This window comes from Acipenser ruthenus, chromosome 27 (assembly GCF_902713425.1).
Source record: "Acipenser ruthenus chromosome 27, fAciRut3.2 maternal haplotype, whole genome shotgun sequence".
In the NCBI taxonomy this organism is placed as follows: domain Eukaryota; kingdom Metazoa; phylum Chordata; class Actinopteri; order Acipenseriformes; family Acipenseridae; genus Acipenser; species Acipenser ruthenus.
The window spans coordinates 26,328,427-26,356,350 of NC_081215.1; the positions used below are offsets into that span (position 1 = coordinate 26,328,427).

The following is a 27,924-nucleotide window of genomic DNA, read 5'->3' on the forward strand; positions in this document are numbered from 1 at the left end:
AAAAAAAACTATTTGCCAGGTAAACTGATGCATATACAATATGATATGATAAACAGACTGATACGCATCGCTGCAACTAAAAAGATTTGTTGAAAAGCTAAAGAAAAAAATCCAGTCGATCTCTATTTATGTCTGTCATATGTATCGTGCTATGAAACATTCAGAATCGAGTTTCCTTTTGACAAGTGTGTATGTAGCCGTGTTTCTTAACGTTGTGAACTTCGGGAGGGTCTATCGTCTCGTCCAAACAGCCCAATGGGTTAGTTGTCAAATGTTTTATCTTGCACCATACTCCATTACAATCAAATAAATTCCATTCATTGTAAACTACTGAATCAATCTAAAATTCATTGTCAAAGACCTGCAAAAGCTCAGGCCAGCGGATCAATGCACACTGTTCAAGAAACCAGAATTGATCAACAATCTCTAGCTACAAAATCAATAACATTTAATTCAGATAGTGATAAAAGAATGCATCAATTTTAAGGCAACTCTTTAAACCAGTTAACTGTTCCTTTAGCGTAACATCTAAGACCTGCAACGGGTATCTATTACCCTTTGACATCGTTTTTACATTCACTCCTTTGCATAGAGCATAGTGCCACTGGTGGCCAAATGTTGTAACTGCTGTTACTTCGACTGCATAGTACACAGTGCCACCAAGTGACCAATACACTGTAACTGAGACAGTGAAGGAACTTTTTTTTTTTTTTAATTGTTTCAAACTAAGCTAATAATCTGTGAAATCTGATTTAAGGAAATGATTAAAATGAGTAATCCACGTTTTCAAGATCCATACGATCCCATCTTGAACCCACCTTGCTTTTTAAAGCGGGACTTGTTCTAAGCATTGGCTCTGGTGTAAAATGAGTTAATCGCTTCTTTAAAAGAAGCGAGTGAGACATGGAGGTGTGCCGATAGTCTGATCAGGGGCTGTGCGAGAGGGAGGGGCAGCCTTCAAGAGCTCTGGATTGATGTGCAGTTACTGCACTGTGAACTAACAGCTAAGCATTCATCAAACACCATATCACAATGTTAGGTTACTTTAAGTCAAGCTGTCCAACTGAAAAAAAAAAATAATAATGATCAATTGCAAGGGTGTTAGGGTCTACTCTAAAAGGGGAACATTGTATGATGCAGGTAATTTTGAGGTGAATGAGGTGATGGCTGATTGGCTATTCAATATGACATGGGGGAATGGGGTCAAGATGGGGGCGGGGTCATCATGAATAAACACCGATTTCTAAATGGGACAGTACTCCATTGAAAGACCAATCCAGAGCCTTACAAAGAGTCCCCTTTACCCCAGTTATCATAGCAGAACTACATTGGGACGGGGGGCTTCCACTAGTGTTAATTTACCTTACTGTTAAAATGCAACATCTTCGATTATCATAAAGTCCCAAATTTTGCAGAACGTCTGAAGACCCTCTACATCAATCCAAAGACCCTGTCCACTCTATCTGCTGAGCTCGTCCCTGCTGCACGACACTGAAAGCCAGGCACCAGTCAAATAACGTAAGGACTTCCGCCTCGTGGTCAGCGGGGTCAAGTTGTGGGACAGCGCGGCTACTTCTTGCTCCTGTAGTTAGCGGCCACCACCAGGTAGCTGTCGGGACTAAGATCCTTGAGGCTGGGCGGCTTGTTCGGGACGGGGGACATCTTGCCCTCCACCCTGGAGATCTGCAGCATGCGGCAGGGGTCGTGCTTCAGGAGGTAGCTCTCGAACGTCTCCCAGCCTCCCCCCACACGCACCATCACATGCTTGTTATTCAGCATCTGAACGGGAAGGGAGAAAACACTGCTTCAGATTCAGAGAGAGGAACAAGAGGGCAGAAATGGAAGCTGAGTAATGTTTAGCACAGAAGGTAGGAAGCACTTGTTTTACAATGCATGGAATAGCCTACCAGGTGACATAGTGGGGACATTTAAACACTGGGGACATTTAAAAACCCACATATCCGGACTACCTCCAGAGACACAGACCAGCGCAGTGTTCATTACTCTAGTCAAGAATCATTCACCCCAAAATGATATTTAGTAGCAGTCCATGTGTTCGATGTGCTAGGGTAATATATCTAAGGGCTGATCCAGCCATTGATTTTCACTTTGAAGCTTTTGCTTAATAAATCTGCGTTTATGGCAACAGCCCTGTGTTTGTGAGAGGCAGAAAAAATGAAATAAAAGGCAGCTTTAATAAAAGAATAACAGTACAATAGTCTTATGATTACTGTATTTGGGGGTCTAGTTAAAAAAAAAAAACTATGTGAGAAATTCCTAAATTAAATCAGAAATTCTTTATGATTAAAATAGCAGTTTTTAATTTATTAGGCTTCCGTATGATGGTCCTTAACAGAATACTGAAATCTTTCCCCTAATGTTTTATTCTATTTGTAATACTGTGCAATTAAATAACTACATTTCTTGTTGAAAGACAGGTACCTATTTTCAGACTTCCCCTATTTTAAAAAAACAACATCAACAAATATTGAGATCAGTGCATTAGTAAATGCAGGCGTATAAGCGTCCTTCATGAAATCGCTATATCTTTAATCCACCATCAACATGGCCAAATCATTATTGAATTGTTTAGTAACAGTGCTCCCATACACTTCAATTTTATTTTAAAGACACTTTTGTAGCACAGAACGAACATACCACTGGCAGGGACTGATCCCTGCTCTAAAGCTTTCAAAACCTGAAATTATTTCACTGCCTTGAGAATACTATACTGCAGTGCAGTAAAGCAATATGAAATCAAAGCGTATGTATAATGAAGGTATACTAAAACCATTGTAAAGCACAGTGCATCCAATACAGGTCTGGTAAAACCATGGTAAAGCAGGGTAAATGCATGCAGTAGTTTAATCACATGAAGAAGCATGGCACATTGCAACATGACTGTACAGAGAACCACCACACCCACTCTGCTTTCTACAGACATTGTGTAAAATTCAGACTGACCGAGGGAATAGTTACAAAAACAACTGTGATTTTCTGACAAATTCAATATTGACCTCTGTCATTCTCTTTTGTGTGCTCATGTTACCCAGCTTTGAGTAATGACTTCCCAGGAAGCGTGTGCGTGTTTAAAATCTCATGATGCAAAATGAATTCCTGCTTCAAAAGCCAGCCTGAGCCACACAGCTGGACGTTGAGAGGAAACTTCAGACAGCACAGGCTGATAAAATAATCCTCCACCGCAGAGAGATCTCCTTTGAAATAAGGCTTGTCACTTCACTAATTAAAACACCAACTGGATGCAGTCCAGGCTATCTGATTATTAAAGCAATGCAAGGATGATGCCAGAAGGGGAGACAATTCCTCCATTTTGCTGTATTTTTCTAATGCTGATTTAGAGTCATTTATTAGACGTCTGTTTGTCAAACCAGTGGTGGATCACTAATGTCTGGTGTCGTAAATTAATTGAGTCGTCTTTATGAGGGTGATGCTGCATTGCAATGTTTAACACAGTGTGGTTCATTTCCAAATCAACCCAGTCCAGTTCCTTTACAAAAAGTAATCACATCTCACTCAAAGTAATCCCTGTATCTTTTTTGAGTCTAAATAAAGGCACTGTGCAATAAAGGCCACTAGCAGACTCTCATAATTTTACAAAGGGCTGAACCTAAATACTATTCATATGAAAATGCAATTTAAGAAGCTGTACCAGTATATATAATACCCCCCCCCCCCCCCCTCCCCCCCTTCTGCTGCAGCATAAGATAGTTCAAGCCTAGGCCCTGTTGCCATGACAACAGCTACACAGAAGGACAGCAGTGCCTCATTTCAGAGGCTGGCAGAGAGCCCGCGACATTCCCATGAGGCTTTGCAAAGCCATCCATTTTTCTGTCAGCCCGGCACTCCTGTTCAAAATTTACCTTTTTTTTTTTTTTTTTTTTTTCTTAACTCATTTATTAAACCGCTATTAAGTCTCTGGTAAGACAAAGCAGATTTACAGTCCCCTCCATGATAATAACCCGCCTAATGTGACACAGGGCCTGGAGTGCTGTATGTAAATATCTCACACAAAAGGCAATCATTACTACTTCCAATTAGGCAGCATTGAAGCATTTTGATTCCTATCAGCTGTTAATCACTGGATTACAATGTCAGGGCTGGCTAAGGATTTAATAGGGCTAAAACTGAGTTTACTGGCAGCACTGGTATAATGGAGATATTAAAGACAGTACATTATTCAAGCATCCATCAGACGAGGTCTGCTTTGTAACAGGACAGGAAAAGATAGCAACTGATCTGGTAAAAGAAGGCATTGAAATGGGTGAGGGCAATTCTACTCTAGAGGTGAAACATCTAAAACCAAGGCATGGAAACAGAGAACCTAGGGTTGTGAATAGACTGTCCGGGTCAGGGGGTCAGGCAGGACAGGCAGGACAGGCAGGACAGGCGGCACAGGCGGGACAGGCGGCACAGGGTTTTAGCCCTGGAGATTCCTGCAAGAGCCATGTGACAAGAACAGGGAGAGCAATGGTATTAGGGATGAAGTGTACAGCTGCATTAACATGATCCTGTGAGAAGATTATAATGAGCATGATAAGAGAAGGAGCCTCTTGAACCATGATGCATCCGAGAGTCCTTGTAGATCAGTCGAGTGCAGCTACACTAACAGCACTGAAGACAGATACTATTCTTTAAGATTCTAGCTCATTAGGAACAGCTGGATCTGGGTGGTGTTAACAGGTGCTAAAATGGAACATGAAATGATAAAACAGGGTGAACAGCATAGAAGAAAATATGTCCTTTTTCCCTTCAAAGGAAGGATCCAGATTGAGTCGTTTCTCCTCCCACTGCAGTATAATATAATGAAACATTTATAAACCACTTCGAAAGATCAATCAACAAGAACATTATCAGGTCGCTGTTCCAGCAGAAGGGCCAGTCCCCACAGCGCCTGAGTGATGATATAATTGGGTTTCGGTGGGGGAGCGGTTTTCAATCATGCCGACAGACGCAGTACAAATCGGCACACTTTCCAATAAGACTGGGGCCAGATTTGAAGGATAACTGTCCCTTATTACAGGTGGAGGTATTACCTTGTTGTACTCTGCCCCGGGCGGGCTATTAGTATTATTTAATAAGGGTTTAATGCAGTGTTGGCTTCTCTGTGCTGGGTGATGGAGGTTACATTGTGACAATCCTGCTTGCCTTTGACAGCCCCATCATTAATTCTGATTGTCCTTGCCACTGCCCTAGCTCGCACATTCCCCGCGCCTTGGTTACAATTCACAATTTTTCACTCAAAAAAAATAATATTCAAAGAGCTGGTTTCCTAGGCAATAGCAGTTTCCAATATTTCTCCACAACAATCCCTGTAGGACGTTTTGAGAAACACACTGATGTGTGCGGTTGTTGTTTTATTTTGATGCCATATGCCTGCCTGCCTTTTAAAAAATGGTTTTATGCCCAACAGAACTACTCTTTTATAGGGCTACTGCAGTATAACATGATTATAACATAACAAAGAGAAGTATAGTGCAGTGAAAGAAAGACCCGGTGTAATGCATTGAACTGCAGGTAAATGGAAATCTCCTGTTTACTTAAATAAGTACATAGATCAAATGTATTTGTTTAAGTAAATAATGTTTCAATGGCCAGCATGCAGTAGTATTGTCATCACAATATTATTGGTTTAGCCAAGCTAAATCCAGAGCAACGGCAACGTTTAATCAATAAAAACAAACACAAACATATGTGCTGTAAAGGGGTAATTACACTTGTTTAAGTTTCCTCACTCATTCCCACTGAACCATTGAGTATCATGGCTTAATTAATAGCCATTAACTTAAAAATAACTTGATCAAGTATTAGGCTTGTGTAATGCCTAATGATGTACCCTGACCAGAGATCAAGCAGTCAAAGTAAGTCTTGTTTTTTGCTGAAATCATATGGGCTACCTAGTGTGCTGCTGCTCGGCAACCAAGACCAGCGTGGCTGGCCTTCAGACACAGATTAGCGATGTTTGTTTTCAACGCTCATATATTGCTGCACATTGCTTAAGGACAGCAACACTGTCTATGAGCCTGACCACATTCCGGCGCCTCCTTAAGACTCACCTCTTCAAAGAGCACCTGTAGAACTCCTCTGTTTGTATCCTGGGACACTATCACCCTTCATGTAAATGTGCTTTATTTTGCTCTTATCAGCCCCTATTTTACTGCATTTAATCCTGTACTTCAGAATACTGTAATCTGCCAAGTTTTTAACCTGTAGTACTTTGTATTTAATCATATCCTGATGTAACTATCACTATTACCTGCTGTATTATTGAATTGTGGTTTGTCAAACTTGTACTTTACTTGTTTTATTGTATTTCTTGCTCTTATTGTATTACTTGTATTGTAACGCTTGAAATGTTTTTGCTTACGATTGTAAGTCGCCCTGGATAAGGGCGTCTGCTAAGAAATAAATAATAATAATAATAATTTAAGAATGTATCAGGGCTTCATCAAATATGAAGGGCCATTTAATAATTGAAAATGTACATGAAGTATAGCCAGCCTCGGTCTTGTCAGTGCTGCAGCATATCAATAGCAAGCTCTTCAGCGGTCACTAGTAGCATGTCAATGCTTCAGTTCAGCCGAGTTTAGAAGAAAGTCACCAGTTTATATTATAGAGAAGGACAAATAACTATTGTTTCTTACTATTTCTGAAACATATTCATATACATATTCCGCCTCAAATTCTGAATCAGTCCTGGATACTGCTGCTAGGTTACGCACGTAACAAGAGGTTGCATTTCCGGGTCAGTTAGCAGGGGTTGCATCACATAGACAACACCGTAAACTATGGACTGACAGCAGTCTCCTTTGGCATCCAGTTTTTAATTGGGCTCTGTTTTGCAGCACACATCCATGTATTGTTTGAAGCACAGGGCCCTCGAGAGCTGGGTTATAAATGGCTGAAGTTATAATGGCTTTTTTAATGAGCAACCCAATTCATCAATGCGATGGTGGTACTTCTATGATTCGAATCAATGGCAGACGCATTGTAGCGAGGTATCCTAGGCCAGGCAGCACTCTGGGGATTGTTCAAGGAAACCCTGCTCGTTTATGACAGCGTGGCAATTTTTTCTAAGGAAATTCCTCCCCGGTAGTGCAGACATCCCATTGTTGCTGAACGCCTACCCCAGTATCCTTGTGTTGATGCAGATCACACCTGTTATTGAATACCAGTGTGCATCGTAATTATTTCTTCCAATCTAATAAATCAGTACCATTGTTTCATTTATGCTTGTTACATTTTTTTGGTGGCGGTAGCATTTGTAGTGTTGGTTGATAAGCTCACGCCCGCCCCCCCCCTTCCCCAATCCGCTGTCACTGCCCTGCTGTATTCTAACTGTGGCTCACTCAAGACTGTTGTATCTCCAGTTATACGGGGTTAATGAACCCTACCCAATGCACTGTACTGACCCAGGCTCAGGTCTGGAACTGAACCTGAACCCTACCAATGCATTCTTACTTTCTGACAGCCCTCAGCCTCATACAGCTGGAATAAATGAATCAAATAAAACCATGTTCGTGATTACGGTGAACATGACTAAAGTGTAATTTAGTTACACTGTTGTCACCAAGTTAATGCTCCAGTCTAAAGCCCAGAGGATGGCCTGACTATTGCTTTAACCAAGTTATCCCTTCACGTTGAACCAGTTCACTTGGTATTGAGGGGATAAATCTCAATTAAACCCAGAATACATGTGGACCTTTAGATGGCTTAGTATAAATGTATAGTTCATTCATTCTATAACGTTGTCTTTGTCTAGTATAACTAGGTAAGGCACAGTGGTATATAATACGCCATTATCTATCAAACATTACCTGATTTGAACTACGTACAGTCTTAAGACATTTGAGTTTATTCTTCGTACTCCCAGCATATAACACTTACAATAGCAAGACGGGTTTTTCTTTCTTTCTGTGTTCTTATTAATATAGCAGTTTCAATTTCCCAGCTTGCTAACACAAGTGCAAATCAGACTCTGGAGCCTGTGGAGCTTTGATTAAAAAAAAAAAAAAAAATGAATAAAAAAAAATTAAATGAATTCAAAGAGCTGAAATGAAAGACAGATAGCGCCGTATAGGAATTTTTGATGCAAGAGAAGAGAAGAAAGCGCAGTGACACAGCTGCAGGGTCACACTGACCCCGCGAAATTACCCAGCCCTTCCGCGTCACACAAACAAACAGCAAAAATAATTATCCGCAGAGTCCAGGCTTCGTTGGATTCAATGCGGCGCATTCACCATGCACACAATAAGACCTCGCCGTGCCTTCAAGGAGCGAGTCGCGCAGGACCCAGTTCAAAGAGATCCTTTCCTTGGTTGCTAAGTGACATTGAGATATGAAGAGTAGTTGGACTGTAACCTCCGAGTACACAAAGACTCCAATAAACACCCTGTTTCATTTGAAATCTCAATAGCACTCCTGGGTAGGTCAACGCTCTTCAATTTTCTGTGGGGAACGCGTCGTGCCGGCCATGCAGTCGGGTCAACCCAATGTCACGATAATTGGTTCTGTCTGACATGATGTGCTTCTAAAAACCTCCATATTAATAATATGAATTGTATTCATATTAATAATAAATTGATTGTAATATTGACTGCTACCAGCTACAGTACAAGTTCTGTATGTGAGATGTTTATGTGTCACTGATTAAGTTACAAACATTACAGGCATGAGAATATTTACAAACGAGAGAAGGTCATTGGACCCATCTATGCTTCTGGTAGCTCGTTCCTGGTAGCTGCTTGATCTATTCTACACACTCGAGTCAGGTCTTAAAGGATCTCAATGTTTCAGTATCAACAGCATGACATGTAATCTGTTCATACCCTCACCACTATCTCAGAGATGGAAATAAGACTCCCGTTGCATAGCTGTTCGATCCATTGCTGGTTTCACTATAAGTTTAATCAGACACACCTGTGCTTGTTACCTATTCACTGTGGCTAATCAAGATTGTAGTAAAACCTGGAATGGGTGAAACTGCTATGCAACTGGAGTCTTCTACCCATCCCTGTATCCCAGTGCAGAAGTCTGTCCTGCCCTCTTTAGCTTAAATACATGCTGCTGATATATGAAGACAGTATTTTTTAGATACAACTACTGTATATAATTTATAAGATAGCAAAAGAGTTGCAATATCAGCCTGTGGCCACTAGAGGCTGCTGATGACACAATAATGACGCAGGCTCAAGCTTGTCTCGAGAGTCGTTCACAGGTCTGCACAGCTGGGGGTTGGACGGAAGCACGCTTCGGGTGGCATGTTACCATTTTCACTAATGCAGTCAGCAAATGGGAGAAATTCTTAGATTACCTGCAAGCACGATCCGTTTTGGAAGCCAATCCTTCAGGGAAACAGGGTTTTATGAGTCGCTGTAAACGCCAGTCCTCAATTAGTGTCCCCCAGTTCAGATTTTAATCAGGAGGCACTGCTCATTAAGTTGGCATTGATTTCCAATGGGTTTCACCTGCTTTCTGGTGCTCTGACTATCAGGGAAGGACATGGTGTTCAATAGATTTAATTGCAGCAGGTCACTATACTGCCTGCCTGCTTCACACCCGCTAATAAGTTCTCTATTCGGCCAGATTGATGTCAACAGCCAGAGGGTGTGGTTTCTGATTGATGTCAACCACCAGGGGGTGTGGCTTCTGAGTGATATCAATAGTCAGGGGGTGTGGCTTCTGCAAGGGGACACTGAGGGGGCGGGGTCACTTCCTCCAATAACTTCTTAGTTATCCATCATTTTAAATTGTCTTGACAACGCTAAATATCGCCTGTTTGAACTGTTAAAAGACTTTGTGATAAGCAGCTCTTTAACACTGTGAGTGATTCACTTTACTGTAGGGTCACTGTAAGCATGGGTAGTGGGGATTAGTGGTACTACAGATTGTGATATAATCGAAAGTAAATTACTGTACCCTGATGAAGAGAATCTTCTCTCCCACCCGGTATCTTCCTTGGGATTGCATCTCCACACAAAACCTGTTACTGCACTTACAAGGAGGGTTCTCGGAGATGTGTTTTACCTGCAAAGGGAGTGAGACCGTCTATTAGAACGAATGAGTATTCTGTAAAATTATATTACAAGACCTTACTTCCAAAGGAAGAAAGAGATTATCCCTCATAAAAGTTAACTACAGTAAATTTGCACAGTAATTTTCCAGTTTCCCTATGATTTTTCAATTAGTTATACTAGGCATTTACTATAGTTTACATTGGTTTGCCCTTTTCTTAATGCAGCATGCTTTACCATATCTCCCTGGGCTTTGCAATGCTTTAATTATGCATTGTTGTACATTGCAATGCTTTTACGACAGGAAACTTTCATAAGAGATAGTAAAAACAAACAATGAAGGGGGGTTTGAGAAAAGGGGATATTATCTAGAGTAGCATCTCTCTCTGGCATTACTCACAGCGTCATCCAGAAGCTTCCCTGTGCTTTTCCTGCCGGGTGACTTGGTGGGTGAGGGGGAGACAGGGGAGAGGGGGCAGGGGGATGGGATGGGAATTGTCTCCTCCTGCTCGATCTCCTTCTCCAGTTTGATCAGTCCGGGGGGCTCCACCCCGTATCTGCACAGGGGAGGTGCACACAAGAGAGACAGGCATGCCATATGCAGCATTACACTAAATGCTGTACAGTGTAAATTGGGAACTGTTACAGTTCTTTGAATAAAGTGCCTACAGTTTCAACCACTGTTAAAACCCGGTCTCTGTGGATAGGCAGAGAATCATTACAGGTGTGATAAATTTCACAAATCCTGTAAATTCAAAATCTGATCATTCGCTATCATTAAAAACTAAATACCCGTAAGGGAGATATATGGATGGGTGGACAGAAGGACAGGCCTTTGGCTTTGCCTTGAAAGAGAACATTATTCTTGGTGGGTTTTAAAAAGGGTCCAAGGCTGGTTGTACTCTACTGCCCTGTGTTGATCCGGCCCCAGTAACCCAGCTACGTAACTGCGTCAGGGAACACTGAGAGAGGATGGCTATTTGAACAGCTGTCCTCCAGATGTTCCACGGCCCCTGCAACTACAAGCACTCTCTCTCTGTCACACCTGACCCGTTTGTTTGGGAAGGTTAGTGATGGGCCTGGAGACCAGCTGAAGGATTTCACAGCTAAATGGGCTGGAAAATAACAATATTTATTCCCAAAAATGTATCTTGCACTTTTTTTAGCCGAGAGGGGAAAGGAAGGGAATATCGCAGAAATGTGAGGTAAAAGGTTAAGGTACCAGCTGTTGGTTCACATTTTCACCTTTTCCTCAAGCTGTCCGCGCACTGTTTTTAATTATTTATACAGCATAGTGTTTATTATGGCTTTGGATGAGCCTGGTTTTGGCTGAAGCACAGGAGGGTAAAATTACAAAACACGTGTTTTGTTAGCTGAACCAAAAAAAGGATATCTGAATTGAGCCAGCTCCATTAGATTAACAGTAAAACTTTACCTGGATGCTATTCTTCCCAGCTCCAGTAAGCACAGACACACTTCTCTGGGTTGTTTATGAAGAACTGTCAAATGACAAACAGCCAAAACTAAAGATCAGAATATCAGAATGAGCATGGAGTAGGATTATAACATCTTCCTCTGCTAGGCTTCAGGCACCATTTATCAGATACTAGCAAGGGGCAAAAACAACACAAACATTATAGGACAATATGAGTAGTGATAATTACACTGACATCAGCGAAACCTTCTGTCTGATTGAATTTGTTTCTTTTAATTTTATACATCCCTATAAATGCTCAGTAATCATAGCATTCAGTTCTACACAAAGGTAGGAGTAATTGAATTAGATGAACGTCGAAAGTTTCTTTGTTAGTTTTACCATAAAATGCCACCCGATGCAGATCTGCATCACATACAGTGTGAGTTTCGTACAGCCCTGGTAGTTTGCACACCAACAAGGTCAGAAACAACAAAGAACACAGGAGTGCCGTGTGCTAACTGGGGTCCTCCACCTGTCATACCAGCCTCTCTGTGTAATAACCAGAGTGATTTCAAGGCTGGTGCAATGGTGAGGGCGATTTCTAGTCTTGCGACTGTCTGGCGATCAAAGGGAGAAGAGTAAAGCATGAACCAGCCTCAGTAACCTAGTAACACCAGACACATCATCACAACCCACTGCAATCCACTGGTGATGAAACTGCACGAACAGCAGCATGTGTGATGGTAGAGCACAGAACAGCACGCACACACAGCAGCAGGTATGATGGTAGAGCACAGAACAGCACACACACACAGCAGCATGTGTGATGGTAGAGCACAGAACAGCACGCACATGTGATGGTAGAGCACAGAACAGCATGCACACACAGCAGCATGTGTGATGGTAGAGCACAGAACAGCATGCACACACAGCAGCAGTTCCACCTTTCAGGGTCTTTGGGACCGTCCAATCTCCAGTATACCAGCAGATACTGGTGCTGTACTCCCGTTGCTTCCCACAATGCTATCAAACCAGTGCATTGCATTAGACATGGAAAAGCAGAGTCCCGAACACATCTTGCTTGGTGCTTTGTTTTTTCTATTAACATTCGTATAACATTTCTACACACAGAGGCAGCATTCTTCTTTGTGAGTTCAAATAGAGAGCTATTTGATTGCATAGTAATTCTTCTTTTGTACCACAGCAACAATGTGCTGCCATATACAAGCAAGTTATGAGATACACATATCAAAAAACATCTAGTCATGGGCAAAACAGTAAAGTTTACTAAAGTAAAATGTAGAATTCCATTTAGTTTACAATAGAGTACTATAGTTTTTTTGGACACTGTTATAAAATACTATAGACATAGTTTATTTTATTTATGGATAGATGAAATGGTAGTCATATCAGTCCAGAGATGACAGACAAAGAGAAGGAGATGTGATCCCTTTTATTGGGCTAACTAAACAATAATTAATCACAAGCTTTCAAGACCTCAAAGGTCTCTTCTTCAGGTGAAAGCAGGAAAAAAAGAGGTCTTGAAAGCTTGTGATTAATTATTGTTTAGTTAGCCCAATAAAAGGTATCACATCTCCTTCTCTTTGTCTATCATTTTATTTATAGTAACCCATAGCCATGTGAATCATATCAACCTTTCATTAGCTTAAGAATCAATTCCATGCCTCCCCAATCATTGTGTAGTGAAAGCTAAGTGTGTTCTAAGATTCTGAACATTTTTCCTTTTTCTAATCAGTCTCCCTCTGCTATAGTCTAGTTTCACAGACCCGATTAACACTAGTCTTGGACTACCTTACCTCAGATAACATCAGGACATCAGGTAGTACAGGATTAATGCTAATCAGGGTCTGTGAAACCAGCCATTACAAATAATGATCTGCAATGATCAAGCGAGGAGTGGAAATTGTGAAAAACACCCCACTGCCTGCCATGTTAATCTTTTTAAAAAGATTCTCATGAAGTTTATGCTGCATAGTTCAAAAGATGACCCAGAGCAGACCACACTGGGAATTTGCTGATAGAGTTAGCGTTTGCACCTCTCTCGCTGTCTCTTTCTCTATCGGTTTTTCAATCTCTCATAAGGCTGGTTTTGAATGGTGCAAGTAGGACAGGCCAGATTGATATGGGAGAGATCACAACAAAATGTGTAAAGAACCTGGCTCTATTAATACACAAGCAGAGCGTCTCCGTTTCAGGAGAGATAAGGGTGCAGATCGCATTGTCACAGGGATGTTTGGAGTGTCTTATGAAGAGGAGGGGCAGGTCTCTTGACTGCTTATTCCTGACCAGAAACAGATAAGCCATTCAGAGAAATAAAAAGGGAGCCTTTCATCATCCATCTGAGACGTCCCTCGCAAGTCAACAATCGCAGCTTTTCACAAAGATCTAGCGCTCGCAGAAAGAAAAAAGACTTTCTCTTTATACTGGACACGGAAATCAAAACCTGTTTTTGCTTGTGCTGTTCTGTCTACCAAGAGTCTTTCTTGTTAAACTTCAAAAGTGCAAAAGCAACTTAGACAGAGAGATAGAGACAGATAGATAGATAGATAAATAGATAGATAGATAGATAGATAGATAGATAGATAATGTAGAACAGAACCATATATGTGGTTTGATAAAGACAACAAAACCATCACATAAAAACTAAACTGCATTATTATTAGTAACGCACACACAATACACAGACAGACAGCAGACAGACGGAGACAGATGGAATAACCGCCCCTGACAGACTGCTGGATACTTACCCAGCCCTTCAGACTCAAACAGGCAGGTGTCTCCCACCCCCAACTCCCGACACCAGCTCAAGAAGTTGGCAGTGTTGTCGCGGGCGAAGAATGACCCGGAGGGGGCGCTGGCTTTGCAGGGGATCCTCCGGAAGGGCAGGTTCTATGGGGTGAGAGGGCAATACACTGAGTCAGCTCAGAACCTGCAGCTGCTGCTGCTGCTCACACAGACACTAGAGAAGTTGCACGATGCTGTCGGATCCCAACACACAGGGGATTCTAGGTAGTGCTGGATCACTGGAAGATAGCCCTGAATGGGACAATTCACAGGGAGGGGGGGTTCAAATACCGCAGTGTGTTTAACAGTGGCCATGGGAGGCCGCAATTTGGTTGCTCCCTGTCGGTGTTGTATTTTCTCTTTAACCATATTGTTATGATAACTTACTGTCGTTTTTTTAGCCTGGAAACATTAAGTCTAAATGACATGTATCAAATTCCTTAAATACAGATTGTGTAACGTGGTACTTAGTGGGTTTAAAGCGTGCTTTACATTGTTCGCAGTACAATATTAACATTCTTACCTGTTCTCTGTTTTTGTTTCTGCTTGGATTATTATCACCTGGCATACTAACTATTCCAGCCGCTGGTGGAAATGACTACTAGGGAGTGTGCAGATGTAATTCTTTTCCCCCCTGTAACTGTAATTTTGTGTACAGATGCCACAGTTGTTGCAGAGGGGGTAGCAATTACAGTTGCGCTACCTTTTTTCCAGAAACAGTCCCCAAAAATAGGGCTGAACAAATTAAAAATAGTAATAAACATTTTTACACAGCTGTAAGATAAATTGGTCCCCAAACAAAACAAAACACACACAAAAAACATGCCGAGTCTGAGAAAGTTTCTGCCGCTTTGTATCACACATGTTTTGTAAACACATCTAAATTGAAGGTCCAAGGATGAATTTCTGTGTGCTGATTGGCGGTGTTGAAAACTGAAGCCGCTTGGTCGAAAACACCGGGCCTTGTTTTGACGAGCAACAGATATGTAAGAAACTTCTGGAACTTTCTTTTCAACTGTAAAGTTGAGTATCATGAATATTACGATGATAAGCGACACAGCACATTAAATAGGATATAAGAAATAAACATTTAGAAATTCCAGATGGCAGAACCTTTTTAAAATCCACATGTTAAATTATGATTTGGGCCATGAGCCCCCGTCCCCCCTACATTTCAAGCCGTCTGTTTCATCTCAGACAGACTTCATAGCTTAGTGACTATGTTATTTTGCTCACAGCTCCTTCTTAGTATAAATGTTGAAGCCAGTAAGGAAGACTTCAAAGTAATTAGCTTGCCGTTTGGAAAGAATGGCCAGTGTTAACTCTGGCTAGTGTATCCTTTAAACAGCCATGGCCTGAGTGTGCCGTATCAAATGACCAGCGAGCGACTCTCCCTCCCCCCTGTCCTCCTGCTCATTTTATGTGCATGTATGTGGTTTAGTACAGGATGTAAGAGTCTGAGAAAAGGGAAGGTAAAGTGATGTCATGTTGGAAAAATGCAGCCTTGTGTTGAGATTCCTTTTCTTCCCTTTTGTTAGAGAAAAAAAAAATGCAAACCTCTTTACTGTAAAGCCTGCAAGCTTTGAGATCCTAGATTGCAATTATAAGAATCAAAAGAACACAACCATACTTTATTTAATTTGTTTTTGTCACGAACAAACTTCTCTGTGCTTTAATTTAAGTTTTACGATGTACAGTATGTTATTGGTTGGTTATTTGTTTTCTAATAATTCAAAACCATTGGATGTCCAGGTTTTTTGCTGAGATTTTTACAATATATTGTTCATGTCAACCCCATCACCGTAAAGGCATGTTGTGTGGTCAGCCTAGTCCCAGGGGAACAGGCAAGCTAGATCAGGTTGGGTTGTACATTTGTACAATTCATTATTTGGAAGCATTAGAGGCTGCCTAACAGTGCTTACACTGCCTTGTCTGTTATGTGCCGTGGGAAGATTCGGACCAAAGTGGTGGTAGCTTTGCTTTACGGTCAACCCCTGCTATTTCTTTTGGCTAGACTTTGTGAAGTAGGTGCAGTATAGCTTCTATACCCTTCTCCCCTTAATCCCCTAAACAAGAAGCTTCACGTTACCCTGGACGTGTGACCTGAAATCTAACCCCATTAAGTAGTTGTAATAATTCATAAATAATAAAATATGAATAAACGGGCGCTTCCAATGAACGGGGCGTCCTTTGGCTTTGCTGCGGCTCTGTGTGTGCTGAAAAGTGCCCACTAAATGCTTACTTCTTTTTCTGCTTTAGTTGCTATACTTGCCTCGGTAAACAACAAAATGTGCTTTGGTTTACTGAACCCCATGATGCTGATTCTTAGTTTTTGTTGCGTTTTTTTTTTTCCAAACCCAGTTTAAACATCATTTCAATAAGGTAACCTGTTTTACGTTCAAGACAAATCAAAACAGATATATAGTGTTTGGATCTTTTCCTGGCAGGACTGCCGTATATCACAGCCTGTTCTGCTAACAAAGAACGTCTCTGTGTCTTAATCACAAGCATATGATTTGGTTGGTTTAGTTCTATTAAAGCAACTTAATGCAGTTCACTGTGTCCAAGGTTTTTTCTTTGCAATTTAAAAAAAAAATCATTTCATTGCGACAATTTCCTACAATACTTATTTAAAACGCTTCTCTCTCAGCCAATCTGTCAACCAGGGTCATACATACCGTAAACTGGCACACATGACAATGCACTTTCTTATAAAGAATAAGGTTTGTTATTTCAAGAATAAATAATAAGAACAAATAAAGAATATGCCCAGAAATGGAGACGGGGGGGGAGGGGGAAATCTTAATCAAATAAAAACAAAAACTGCGGTTAATCTTACCAAGCACGAAACAAACGCATCAGGTATTTAATTGAAGGCCTTCAAAGACCAGCACGGTTGTTTAATTACCTTGTACACTTGGTCATGTGACCTTTCAACTCGCTTATCAGCTCAATAATGAGATCCCTATAACAACAACCTAACATCAGCTGCCAGTATGTGCTGACCTATGAACCCACAGTTTCAAAATTGGCAATCCATGAAGTTGTATCTTTTATAGGGCATTACAGGGCAATGTGGGTCTAATGTGAAGGGCTGGCCAAACACTTCAGTCGAGTGTTACAGATGAGACAAGAAACAGAGGGGTCAGCAGGAAGCAATATGGACTGTCGGGTGCATGTAAAGCACGCCACTGTGAGAGACCTCAGGCCTATGAGAATACAGTCAGCTCAATTAGCAATCACTGTAACTCGAGAGAAGGGATTCGCACAGACCCAACAGAACACAACTCGCTCCCAAACCTGCAAGAATGCCAGCATTCCGCTATTCTTGCGTTCTCCGAGTTAAACCAGCTGGAGCTGGGACTTGGTGGAAAGTTCAGCCTTTATCCGTCAAGCAGGGAGAATGTCAGTCTGGCTTAGATCAGCAGTCAGAGATGCCGGTACTTTGTGTGATTTTCAGATCGCAATATAAGCCGGTCAGCATAATTCAGACCCTTCTGTTTGAGATGTGCAGGAGTCATTCTATCTGCAGTGTAAAGTGCCGCAAGTCTGCACATTGCTATAACAGTATCACAATTCATTGCGACCCTACAGTTTTCTCTCTGTGTGTTAAAGGCAGCGTATGACTATTTGAATTTGCTGCTCCGCATGTAAGCTGTGTGGTCCAGTGGTTAAAGAAAAGGGCTTGTAACCAAGAGGTCCCCGGTTCAAATCCCACCTCAGCCATTGACTCATTGTGTGACTCTGAGCAAGTCACTTAACCTCCTTGAGCCCTGTCTTTCGGGTGAGATGTAATTGTAAGTGACTCTGCAGCTGATGCATAGTTCACACACCCTAGTCTCTGTAAGTCGCCTTGGATAAAGGCATCTGCCAAATGAACAAATAATAAAAGATAAGTAGAATACTATTTGGCTATCATTTCTGAAGTTCTAGTGTGTTTGCACTCAGGCTGTATGATAGAGAATGTTGGATGCGATACTAGTTTAAAGTCCAGAGTCTCATACCTAAGTATAGACTGTATGGAAATAGCTACGGAAAACAGTAAAGGAAAAACATGTAAACAACACAACAGGCTCTAACAAATACACACACAAAAACTGTATGATTATGATTTCAGTTTAGTTGAATTAAAACCAGAAGTTTGATCAGCCAGCTTTTTTTCTTATTTAACTTTTAAACGCTGCATACCTGCAGACTGCAATGTTACTCTAGGGAAGATAATCCCACTCAGAACTGCACACTGCTTTCTCAGTAAAAGCCACCCAAAACAAAAGACTAGAAAACTACTCCTGTACTCTATATGCCCCTATAAATAAATGCCCTTTCTTATTTATTTTCACTATAAAGCAGTAATATATTCTGTTATTGTTTTTCAGCTCCCTAATTCAAAAGGCATCTGTTTTTATTCTACTTCTCTTAAAGCGATGACACTCTCAGTGTGCTTCCTGTAGACAGACACATTCTGCACTTCATAAAGCATGTGTGCTGCCCCTGTGTTCCCTCGATGGTGTCTGATATTAGAGGGTATTTGTAGTCCTGACCTATCCATTCCTTCCCTGATCAGCTCAGCTGGTCTCGTTCCCAGCTTGGCTTGAAACTACAGGCTTCCTCTTCCACATTACTCTAATCTCTTGTGTCCAAGAGTCTCCACACTCACATAACTGGAATTCATATTATTATTAGTAGTAGTATTAGTAGTAGTAGTAGTAGTAGTAGTATTAGTAGTAGTAGTAGTAGTCATAGCAGTATTAACACCTGAATGACATGTTCTCATATTTTTAACCATCACATCAAGGAAAGACAAAAAGTGCTTGACTTTGTTTGCTATATCTGGAGAACAGACAGCCCAATCGGAATGCATGAATACTCATTAGCGCACTTCTTCTATAAGACAGTGAATACCCAAACATGAAAAGAAAGCTTCCTCCGAACAAACTCTAAAACCAGACAGAAATAGGACACCTCAAACCCAGATCACAGCGTTCCTCCCTCTCCGAGCTGAGGAAATCCTTTCTTTTCTTGTTTTGTTTTACAACCTGTCTTGGTATAAAGCCTCTGCTCTTGTCAGAGCTGCCTTTGAGTTATTTGCTTCTAAATGCGAAAGCGATCCTGAGCGTGCGGAGGTTCCAAGAGCACAGATAATAGTGCCTCTGTCTGTTGCACCTGTACCTTGGCAGAGTTCGGCAGCTCTTTGAATTTCTCTTGCAGGGTCTCTGCCAGTTGACACAGCAGAGCTCCATTATCCAGTTTCTCCATAAAGCTCTCTGCCGTTATCTCCTTACCTGGAGTCGAAGGGGGGGGGGAGACCAAGAAACAGGATTAAGAAACAGACACAGATTTCTCTTCATCACTTCAACCAGTTCAAGATAGGACTCACTGTCAGTGAACTTAAGATATAGATATACAGCTATGGCAAAACGTTTTGCAGCACCTACAATTAAAAAATTGCTACAGTATTTTTGCATGGTATTTTTGCAATTTTCCCATACTTTTACCGTGGTTATACTGTGCATTTCCCATAGATTACCATGGTTTGCCATGTTTTTAATATGTGTTACCATTCCTTGCTATACTTTACAATGCTTTGCCAAGCTCTCACTGTGCTTTAGTAATCTTTGCTATGCTTTTACTGTGGGAAACTTTTATGAGGGCAAACATATGTTAAAATGTTTAATCCCGAAGTTTAAACGTTTCAGGAAATTAAACTCAAACTAACCACAGTTACAAATTATTTGAACTATGCTATACATTTGCAAAGTGGGTACCGGTATTCAATGAAAATACATAATTACTGTAGGAAGGCCTTGGCAATACTCTCTGTTTGAAATACCTACCCACTTAGATCACGCTTTTCTTAAACTATCAAAAAAAAAAAGCTCAAACACTTTTTTTTGTTTGTGTGTGTTTTTGGGTTTGTTAAATGAGTTCCAAATGTGGTAATTAATTCTCTCCCAGCTGCTAAATGAACCTTGTAGCGACAACGAGATGAAACCCTTGTACTGGGATCTGAATTCCACACCCTGAGGGCTCCATGCTTCCTTTCAGGCTCGCTGGCCAGTATAAACAAACTCCAGGAACTGAGCGCATAAATTCAGTGCCTTTGGCCCAATGAAAGTGTCAAAGAGAGGACCCAGTCCTGTGACTGCAGGCTCTGCTCTTGCTGCTCCAGCCCTGTGACTGCAGGTTCTGCTCTTGGGGTTGCTGTGCATGCTCCAGCCCTGTGACTGCAGGCTCTGCTCTTGCTGCTCCAGCCCTGTGACTGCAGGCTCTGCTCTTGGGGTTGCTGTGCATGCTCCCGCCCTGTGACTGCAGGCTCTGCTCTTGGGGTTGCTGTGCATGCTCCAGCCCTGTGACTGCATGCTCTGCTCTTGGGGTTGCTGTGCATGCTCCAGCCCTGTGACTGCAGGCTCTGCTCTTGGGGTTGCTGTGCATGCTCCAGCCCAGTGACTGCAGGCTCTGCTCTTGGGGTTGCTGTGCATGCTCCAGCCCTGTGACTGCAGGCTCTGGTCTTGGGGTTGCTGTGCATGCTCCAGCCCTGTGATTGCAGGCTCTGCTCTTGGGGTTGCTGTGCATGCTCCAGCCCTGTGATTGCAGGCTCTGCTCTTGGGGTTGCTGTGCATGCTCAGAGCACCTGCAGCAACACTTTAGAAATGGAAGACGCATCCACGCTCCCCTGTCATTTTAGGCATTGTTTAATATCATTTCATTTTTTTTGTACTTAATTTTTCATAACTTTCTACATTGCTTAGCAGTACATATTAATTTAGATTTTAACTCCAAAATAGTAATATTGTGGGAAAATTAGGCATCATAAAAATCGAGACCCAAATAAGGACAGGCTGAAAAAGTCAATTGCTAAAACCTTGTATACATGATTGTCAGCGATTTATGTTATATGCTCACGTACACATTCTTACAAAATAATAATTTAAGGAATAATTTGAGCCCTGTAATTTTAAGGAATTGTGTAGCATTTTGGCAGACATGTAAAGTAAAACTATGAAACCTTTATTTTTAATAGTAATAGGAAATGCAAATAACATGTACAAATCTTATAAAGCTAGAGTACTCACACACATATGCATTAAGATTGATTCACATATAGTTTGATGCTTCTCCTGGTACTCCTGTGATATACAAGTCCTTGGCGTGGTAATACTGGGTACTGCGCCAATGTCAATTATTTATCAGTTTACATGCACTTATATTTGAATACAAAAAATATGTCTGTAAAACCCTGGGTTTTTAACTGCTTTCAAAATGTTACTAATGGGCCGACCACATACGAGTCATCTACTGGAAACGAATGGGTCTTTCTGGGGTGAAGAGTCTCCACAGAATGCCCTAAAATACTGCAAACAACAGAAGACTGAAAACCCAGCACAGGCACGAAAAAAAATAATAAAAAACATGAATGTCAAGGTACAAAAGGAAGGTAAATGGGGACGCATTTGACATTCATTTTCTAGATATAAAAGATCGCTGACCCCTTTTTACAAATGCATTATTGATCGGGATTTTAGTGCTCTTTATCGTTGCTTTCTGGTGACATTTGAAGGGAAGCCCATAGGAAAAGCAACTGCTGAGAAAGTGCATTAAACTGAGACAAAAACTGAGCATGTAGACGCTTCACAGTGCAGCCCTGCCTATGCAGCGTTCACTCTAGATTAAAACAGAAAGGTGCTATACTCTGCCTTTCTTCTGGTCACACTGACCCTGAGTGGCACACCACCTCGTGCAACCTGGATATATATATATATATATATATATATATATATATATAGTACAGTACATATGCTGTTTAAACGTAAGACAAAGGCATGAGCCCAAACGTTTGTCAATTGTCTTATAGTTACTGATTTAGGTCAGGCAGTCTGAGTTGGAGGATTTCATTTTATCTACAGAGTTTTTTGTATAGTTGTTAACATTTCAGAATGCTAGAATTGGATTCACAAACGCTAACAGTTACAGTATGGTAAAAACTGATCTCTTTGTTTAAGGATCAATACTGTCATGCTTCAATGCATTTGAGACAATGGAAGCCTGTTATTGACTAGGAATGATTTAGCAGCTAATGTCTGTGAAACAATAACTAGCCAGTTAGGATTGTCTTTCATTCTAATATTAGCTGATGCTCTAAGCTAAGTGGAGAACAGCAGACTGGAGTGTAATGCAATTTTGAGAGAAAAATAATTCAAATAGTAGCTGTAGTTTATTTTCTGTATTTGGGAGGTGGACGACCCATTGGCCTAGTTGTATTGTATATCAGGGATATAAACAACACTCCCATTGCATAGTAGTTTGATCTATTCCTGGTTTTACTGTGAGTTTAATAAGACACACCTGAGCTTGTTACCTATACACTGTGCCGAATCAAGCTTTTACTGAAACCTGGAATGGATGAAACTGCTATGCAATAGGAGTCTTATTTCCATCTGTGTGCTACCTGAACTCTGTTGTGAAGTAAAGCTTTGCAATCAGATCCACAGATCCATGCACACAGAAGGCGGGATCCTGAGGAGCCTTGCCTGCTCTTACCCAGTAGGTTCGAGAGCCACAGCGCCAGGTCCTCCTTCATGGGCAGCAGGCTGGCTTCGTGCCGGCTGGCCAGCCACTGGCTGTACTGGTGCATGTCGGAGAGGCTGGGGCCCCGGGACTCCTTGGGACTCAAGGCACTGCACATCATTTCCTCGCTGACACCCTCCTGCAACTCACAGGGAAACAAGAACCGGAAAGGATCCTATCAGAAATGAAATTCCCATACATCACCACCCTTACAGCTGGACAGTTATTTTGCAGTTTGCAATGATTTTGCCCTGACTGTGCTGTGTATTCACCATGCTTTTCCATACCTGGATTTGATTCACCATGCTTAACGGTGCTTTACCATGATTTTGCTACTTTTCTACACTTTGCTTTTCCCATGATATACAATTTATAAAACGATACAGAGACCGGGGTAATATTATTATTATTATTATTTATTTCTTAGCAGACGCCCTTATCCAGGGCGACTTACAATTGTTACAAGATATCACATTATACATTATTTCACATTATACAGATATCACATTATTTTTACATACAATTACCCATTTATACAGTCGGGTTTTTACTGGAGCAATCTAGGTAAAGTACCTTGCTCAAGGGTACAACAGCAGTGTCCCCCACTGGGGATTGAACCCACAACCCTCCAGTCAAGAGTCCAGAGCCCTAACCACTACTCCACACTGCTGGACAGAGAATGGTTAGCATACATCAACACACAAGCAAAGAAACCAAAGAAAGAGACAGATAGATAGATAGATAGATAGATAGATAGATAGATAGATAGATAGGTAACAGGATGAGAATCAATCAATCAAAATCTGTAAAGGCAAAACTGATTTTTAAGTTTTTACTATTTATCTCCATTCTTTCCCATACCTTTCCCATTTCAGAACGGTTGACTACACTTTGCTAAGCCTTTACTTTGCATTGACTTAGTGAAAACTGATCAATATGAACAGAAGGAGAGATGTTACCTTTAGCCTGCCCACTGTAGCGTGGTGTAGATACAGGTCTGTCCCCTCAGAGCTCCCACACCACTGGAAAGCGAGCACAGGGGCCTGTGCCCAGTCTATGTGCTCAGTCCACACTGCTGTGTGTTACGAGAAGAGGAGGCGAAAGCTCAGATTCTAAGCAGCATTGTCCACCTTGCAAGCTCAGCCCAGGATAGTTTACAGTACATCTAATGATATGTAACCTTCTCAATAACCCTGACAGCTAAATTCCTCTCCCTTTTTGTTTTTCGAACAGAGAGAACAGGAAGCTTTTTATGCCAGCCAGTACAGTACAGTGGTGCATTTATCTTACAAAAGCCTGGTGCTGCTTATTAAGATTACAGATTTGTGTGCCCTGTAACCCAGACTGCCTTTCTTTACTGTCGACTCAGTGATACCTTGTGAGTTACTTGCAGTGCTGGCAGGCAGAACAGGTGTAAACTAAGCCCTTCTGTTGTTTTACTGGCAGCTTCAGTAAAAAGGGAACAACAATGTCAGGATTGTAATTTGTTGCGATGCCATTGTGAGATGCGTTTATTATTGTCATCCCAGGCTATGATGCAATGCAGCTTCATTTTGTATCAGCTCAAAAGACACTGACGTTCACTCAAAAGGGATTTGGCATCTCGTTATGACCTGAGAGACAGGAGGGAGTAGAGATGAAAGGTTTGTAAAATTAAAAGCTTTTACTTTCTGATTCTGGAAAGCCTTCGGGGCTTAGGAAGTGTATCTATGCTCTGATGGGTGTGGGGTCATTATAATGTTTTTTTTTTGTTTTTTTTTTAACATTCACACACTTTCGTAATCACATAATGTGTCCACCATTGCAAAGGATCATTTGAATAAATGTTTTTACTGATATTGAAGATTCGTTATAGAACTATAACAAATATCGGACTATAATTTGCTTTAAATGTATTTATAGACTAATTGACGTGGTCTAAGCATGGCCAGTGCACAGTAAACTGCAGAATTACTGGGCAAGTTTATTGTGGTAAATTAATTTATATGGGGGAAAAAACTTTCACATTTTAATGACGTGACCTGATTCCTTTTTTCAGCAGTCCACTCTGCTAGTGGGTTATTACTTCAAAATACACAAAAGAACACTGAAATTAAACATTACAGAATAAAAGAGCTTTGATATTTTCACACCCAGCAGACCTCCAGATCTCCAAGGAAATCCTGATAAAGACCTAGTAAGCAAATAAGCAAGCAATTATAAAGCCATGCAGGCTCATGCAAAAGCCCAATAATGAACTTCAGGAAGTCAAAGGGCTGAAGGGTTCAGTGGAGAATCCCTAAAACACTGGGGTTAGCTACTGCAGCAGGTTCAATCCTGCACTGCTCAGATAGTAAGATATAAATCTACTGGGGGAATGTAAATACTACTTGATTAGCTGAAACAAAAGAAACATTAAATGGGACTGGAGTGTGCCACCAGCCTCAAGGTCAATCTCTACTGGTAAAATAAACCAAAAGATGCTTCCTCTATATTGCTACTCCACATGTAGATAACTATTGTATATAAAATGCATGTCATATTTTTGGTCTGATGTGAAATGTATACATTCCCTTGCATTATTCCAGTTTAGCTTTTCTATCAATTATTCAATGAACTCTCCTGTGGCCGTATCTCCAAATTGACCATTTTAGTGAAACATGACTCTAGTGGGCTAACCGGCAGTGTGGTTGCAGGTTAACAGAGAAGTCTGTAAAACTAAAGGGAAGCCTTTTTTTGATAGCATGTGTTAGTTTGCAAAATAGGAAAATCAAGCATCTGGAACAGAGGGTATGAACCAACGTACCCGGATCAGGACCCCTGCTCTTCAGTGCTCTTCACCTGAGTGCTGCTTTTCATGCAAACAGAACCACACTGTCCTGCTGTCCCCCATCATCAAACACTACACAGTGCTTCCAGTTCACAGCAAGCTATGTGCGATTGACAACTATTTCCAGAAGGACAGAAATTCTTGTAGATCTAAGAACACCAACAGAAGAAGAAGAAGAAGAAGAAGAAGAAGAAGAAGAAGAAGAAGAAGAAGAAGAAGAAGAAGAAGATCTCACAGTCCTTTAATGCACTGTAAGGATTATATAAACTCACAAGCTCCCATAAGCCAAGTGACAATAAAAGAAAATATTTCAAATCAGTCAAAGCAATACATAAGTCTGAATTTCCATTGCAATCCAAGCTGAGAACTCAATTGAAAAGCCTGCAGAATGACGCAGCTATAAAATAACAGATATTAAGATACATTGGTGTATTCCATGGATCGCTACACAACCCTATCAAATACTGAGCAGTGGTGGCAGGGCAATGCATCATGTTAAGAGTGATGCTACAGTGAGGCCATTCTACCATAGAGGGTAGGCAATTTTAAGGACACGTTATATACAATGACTCACATGTGACGCACAGAACACTAAGTTGTGTCCCATATTGACTATTTTCACAAAGCTTTTTAAAGACATTTAACTTTATTATGGACTATTTTCAGTTTATTTTATTTTTATTATTTGTTTATTTAGCAGACGCCTTTATCCAAGGTGACTTACAGAGACTAGGGTGTGTGAACTATGCATGAGCTGCAGAGTCACTTACAACTACGTCTCACCCGAAAGATGGAGCACAAGGAGGTTAAGTGACTTGCTCAGGGTCACACAATGAGTCAGTGGGATTTGAACCGGGGATCTCCTGGTTACAAGCCCTTTTCTTTAACCACTGGACCACACAACTTCCTTTTAGAAACGTGTAACTTGTGCAAAGCACGGTAAATGCTCAGTAAGCACAGAAAGCATAGTAAATGGTATTGTACTGATTTTAAAGTTATGTACGATAACTTTTATTGACTATTGCTGGTGATGAAAGCAAACTTGGTCAAGGTTGAAACTATATACATAATAAAATTTGCTTCTGCCAGTTTAATAAGATGCTGTATTTGCAGCCTACTGTGTGCAATTGTCTGTAATAATATCTAATTAATAATAATATCTTTATATAGCGCCTTTCATAGTGGACCACCATCACAAAGCGCTTTACAGAGGTAGGCTGTGAACAGTGCAGAGTCACTTACAACAGGACATTGATTTAACGTCTCATCTGCAGGACGAAGCACAAGGAGGTGAAGTGACTACCTCAGGGTCACACAGGGAGAGTCAGTGGCAGAGGTGGGATTTGAACCGGGGACATTTAGGTTACAAGCCCTGGACTTTAACCACTGGACCACACTGCCTCCTATTCAAGCCTGTACTAAATATAAAACAGGCCTAGGCTGGTGGAATACAAACTAAGTAAATGAACTTGGCATAATTGTAAGATATTCCAAATGGGAATTAATCATAGACAAACAAGCCCAGCCAATTTCACTACCATAAAACAAAAACTATTTATTTAAAAAATAAGTAGACCTATAATCCGTTTACGAAAACACCAAAACGGAAGAAAAGCAGTCGTTTGTTTGGAAGATAATCTACCAGGTAGAAAAAGAAAGTTACAAAAAAAAAAATACGAGAAACGTTTGTTTTTGTTAAAAAAAAATAAACACATTATTTACCCACCTGTCCCGTTATCTGACTGAAAACAAATGTCCAGTACACCACGGTTTAAAGTCCATTAGAAAACTAAAAACTGGATTTTGCAGGGGCACCAACCAATATATTCAAGTGGACTTTTGTATAAAGTGCAACATTTGTATTGCAGATATAATAATAATAATAATAATAATAATAATAATAATAATAAAAGACACTTTTTAAACGGTGCATACCAGATTCTTGTATGTGGTTCAATAGTCAAAAGACTATATTATTGATAAACCGCGGTACAGAATGCTGCCCTCCCTTCTCAGTGTTCCCTCTCTCTTACTCTCCTTTTCTTACGCGCTAGTTTCCACTCACTTTTCTGCTGCAATGCAACAATCCAACGCAGGTCCCCTCGGGCTGGATCCGAAAATGTCCAAATTACAAATCTTCATACTTTTGAATGCACCAACTTCTCCCCAGGGTCGCCCAGCTGCAGAAACATCGCAGGCTCCACACAGCGGGTCCTCACAGTGCCCCTGCATGCAGAGCTCCTGCACAGACGGGAGTCAAATGGTTACTGCTTACTTTCATTCTTTTTTTTTCTTTC

The 27,924-nt window shown here is 41.0% G+C and overlaps 1 protein-coding gene across 3 annotated transcripts; it reads right to left on the minus strand.

The window, feature by feature from the left end:
• Positions 1–425: 425 nt before the first annotated feature.
• Positions 426–27,924, minus strand: LOC117432170 (growth arrest-specific protein 2-like). Of its 3 annotated transcripts, none has more exons than XM_034053696.3 (8): positions 27,693–27,924; positions 22,792–22,957; positions 19,423–19,535; positions 14,217–14,358; positions 11,467–11,530; positions 10,432–10,588; positions 9,937–10,044; positions 426–1,779 (listed from the first exon to the last, which is right to left on the minus strand). In XM_034053696.3, the coding sequence occupies exons 2-8, from the start codon at positions 22,937–22,939 to the stop codon at positions 1,570–1,572; spliced, it is 942 nt and encodes a 313-aa protein (XP_033909587.1). In that variant the 5' UTR covers positions 22,940–22,957; positions 27,693–27,924; the 3' UTR covers positions 426–1,569. The 3 variants fall into 3 exon arrangements, with proteins under 3 accessions (XP_033909587.1, XP_033909589.1, XP_058858070.1); XM_034053698.3 differs by lacking the exon at positions 27,693–27,924 and adding an exon at positions 27,563–27,648; XM_059002087.1 differs by lacking the exon at positions 27,693–27,924 and adding an exon at positions 23,778–25,049.

Bases quoted from the DNA above. Each gene is read 5' to 3' on its own strand.
- LOC117432170 (XM_034053696.3), bottom strand. From the start codon at position 22,939: ATGATGTGCAGTGCCTTGAGTCCCAAGGAGTCCCGGGGCCCCAGCCTC. The intron at 11,531-14,216 runs GTAAGTATCCAG...GTCATTTGACAG, and splicing joins GTTTGAGTCTGAAGGGCTGG to TTCTTCATAAACAACCCAGA. The intron at 1,780-9,936 runs GTACAGTAATTT...CTTCCCGTTCAG, and splicing joins AGAAGATTCTCTTCATCAGG to ATGCTGAATAACAAGCATGT.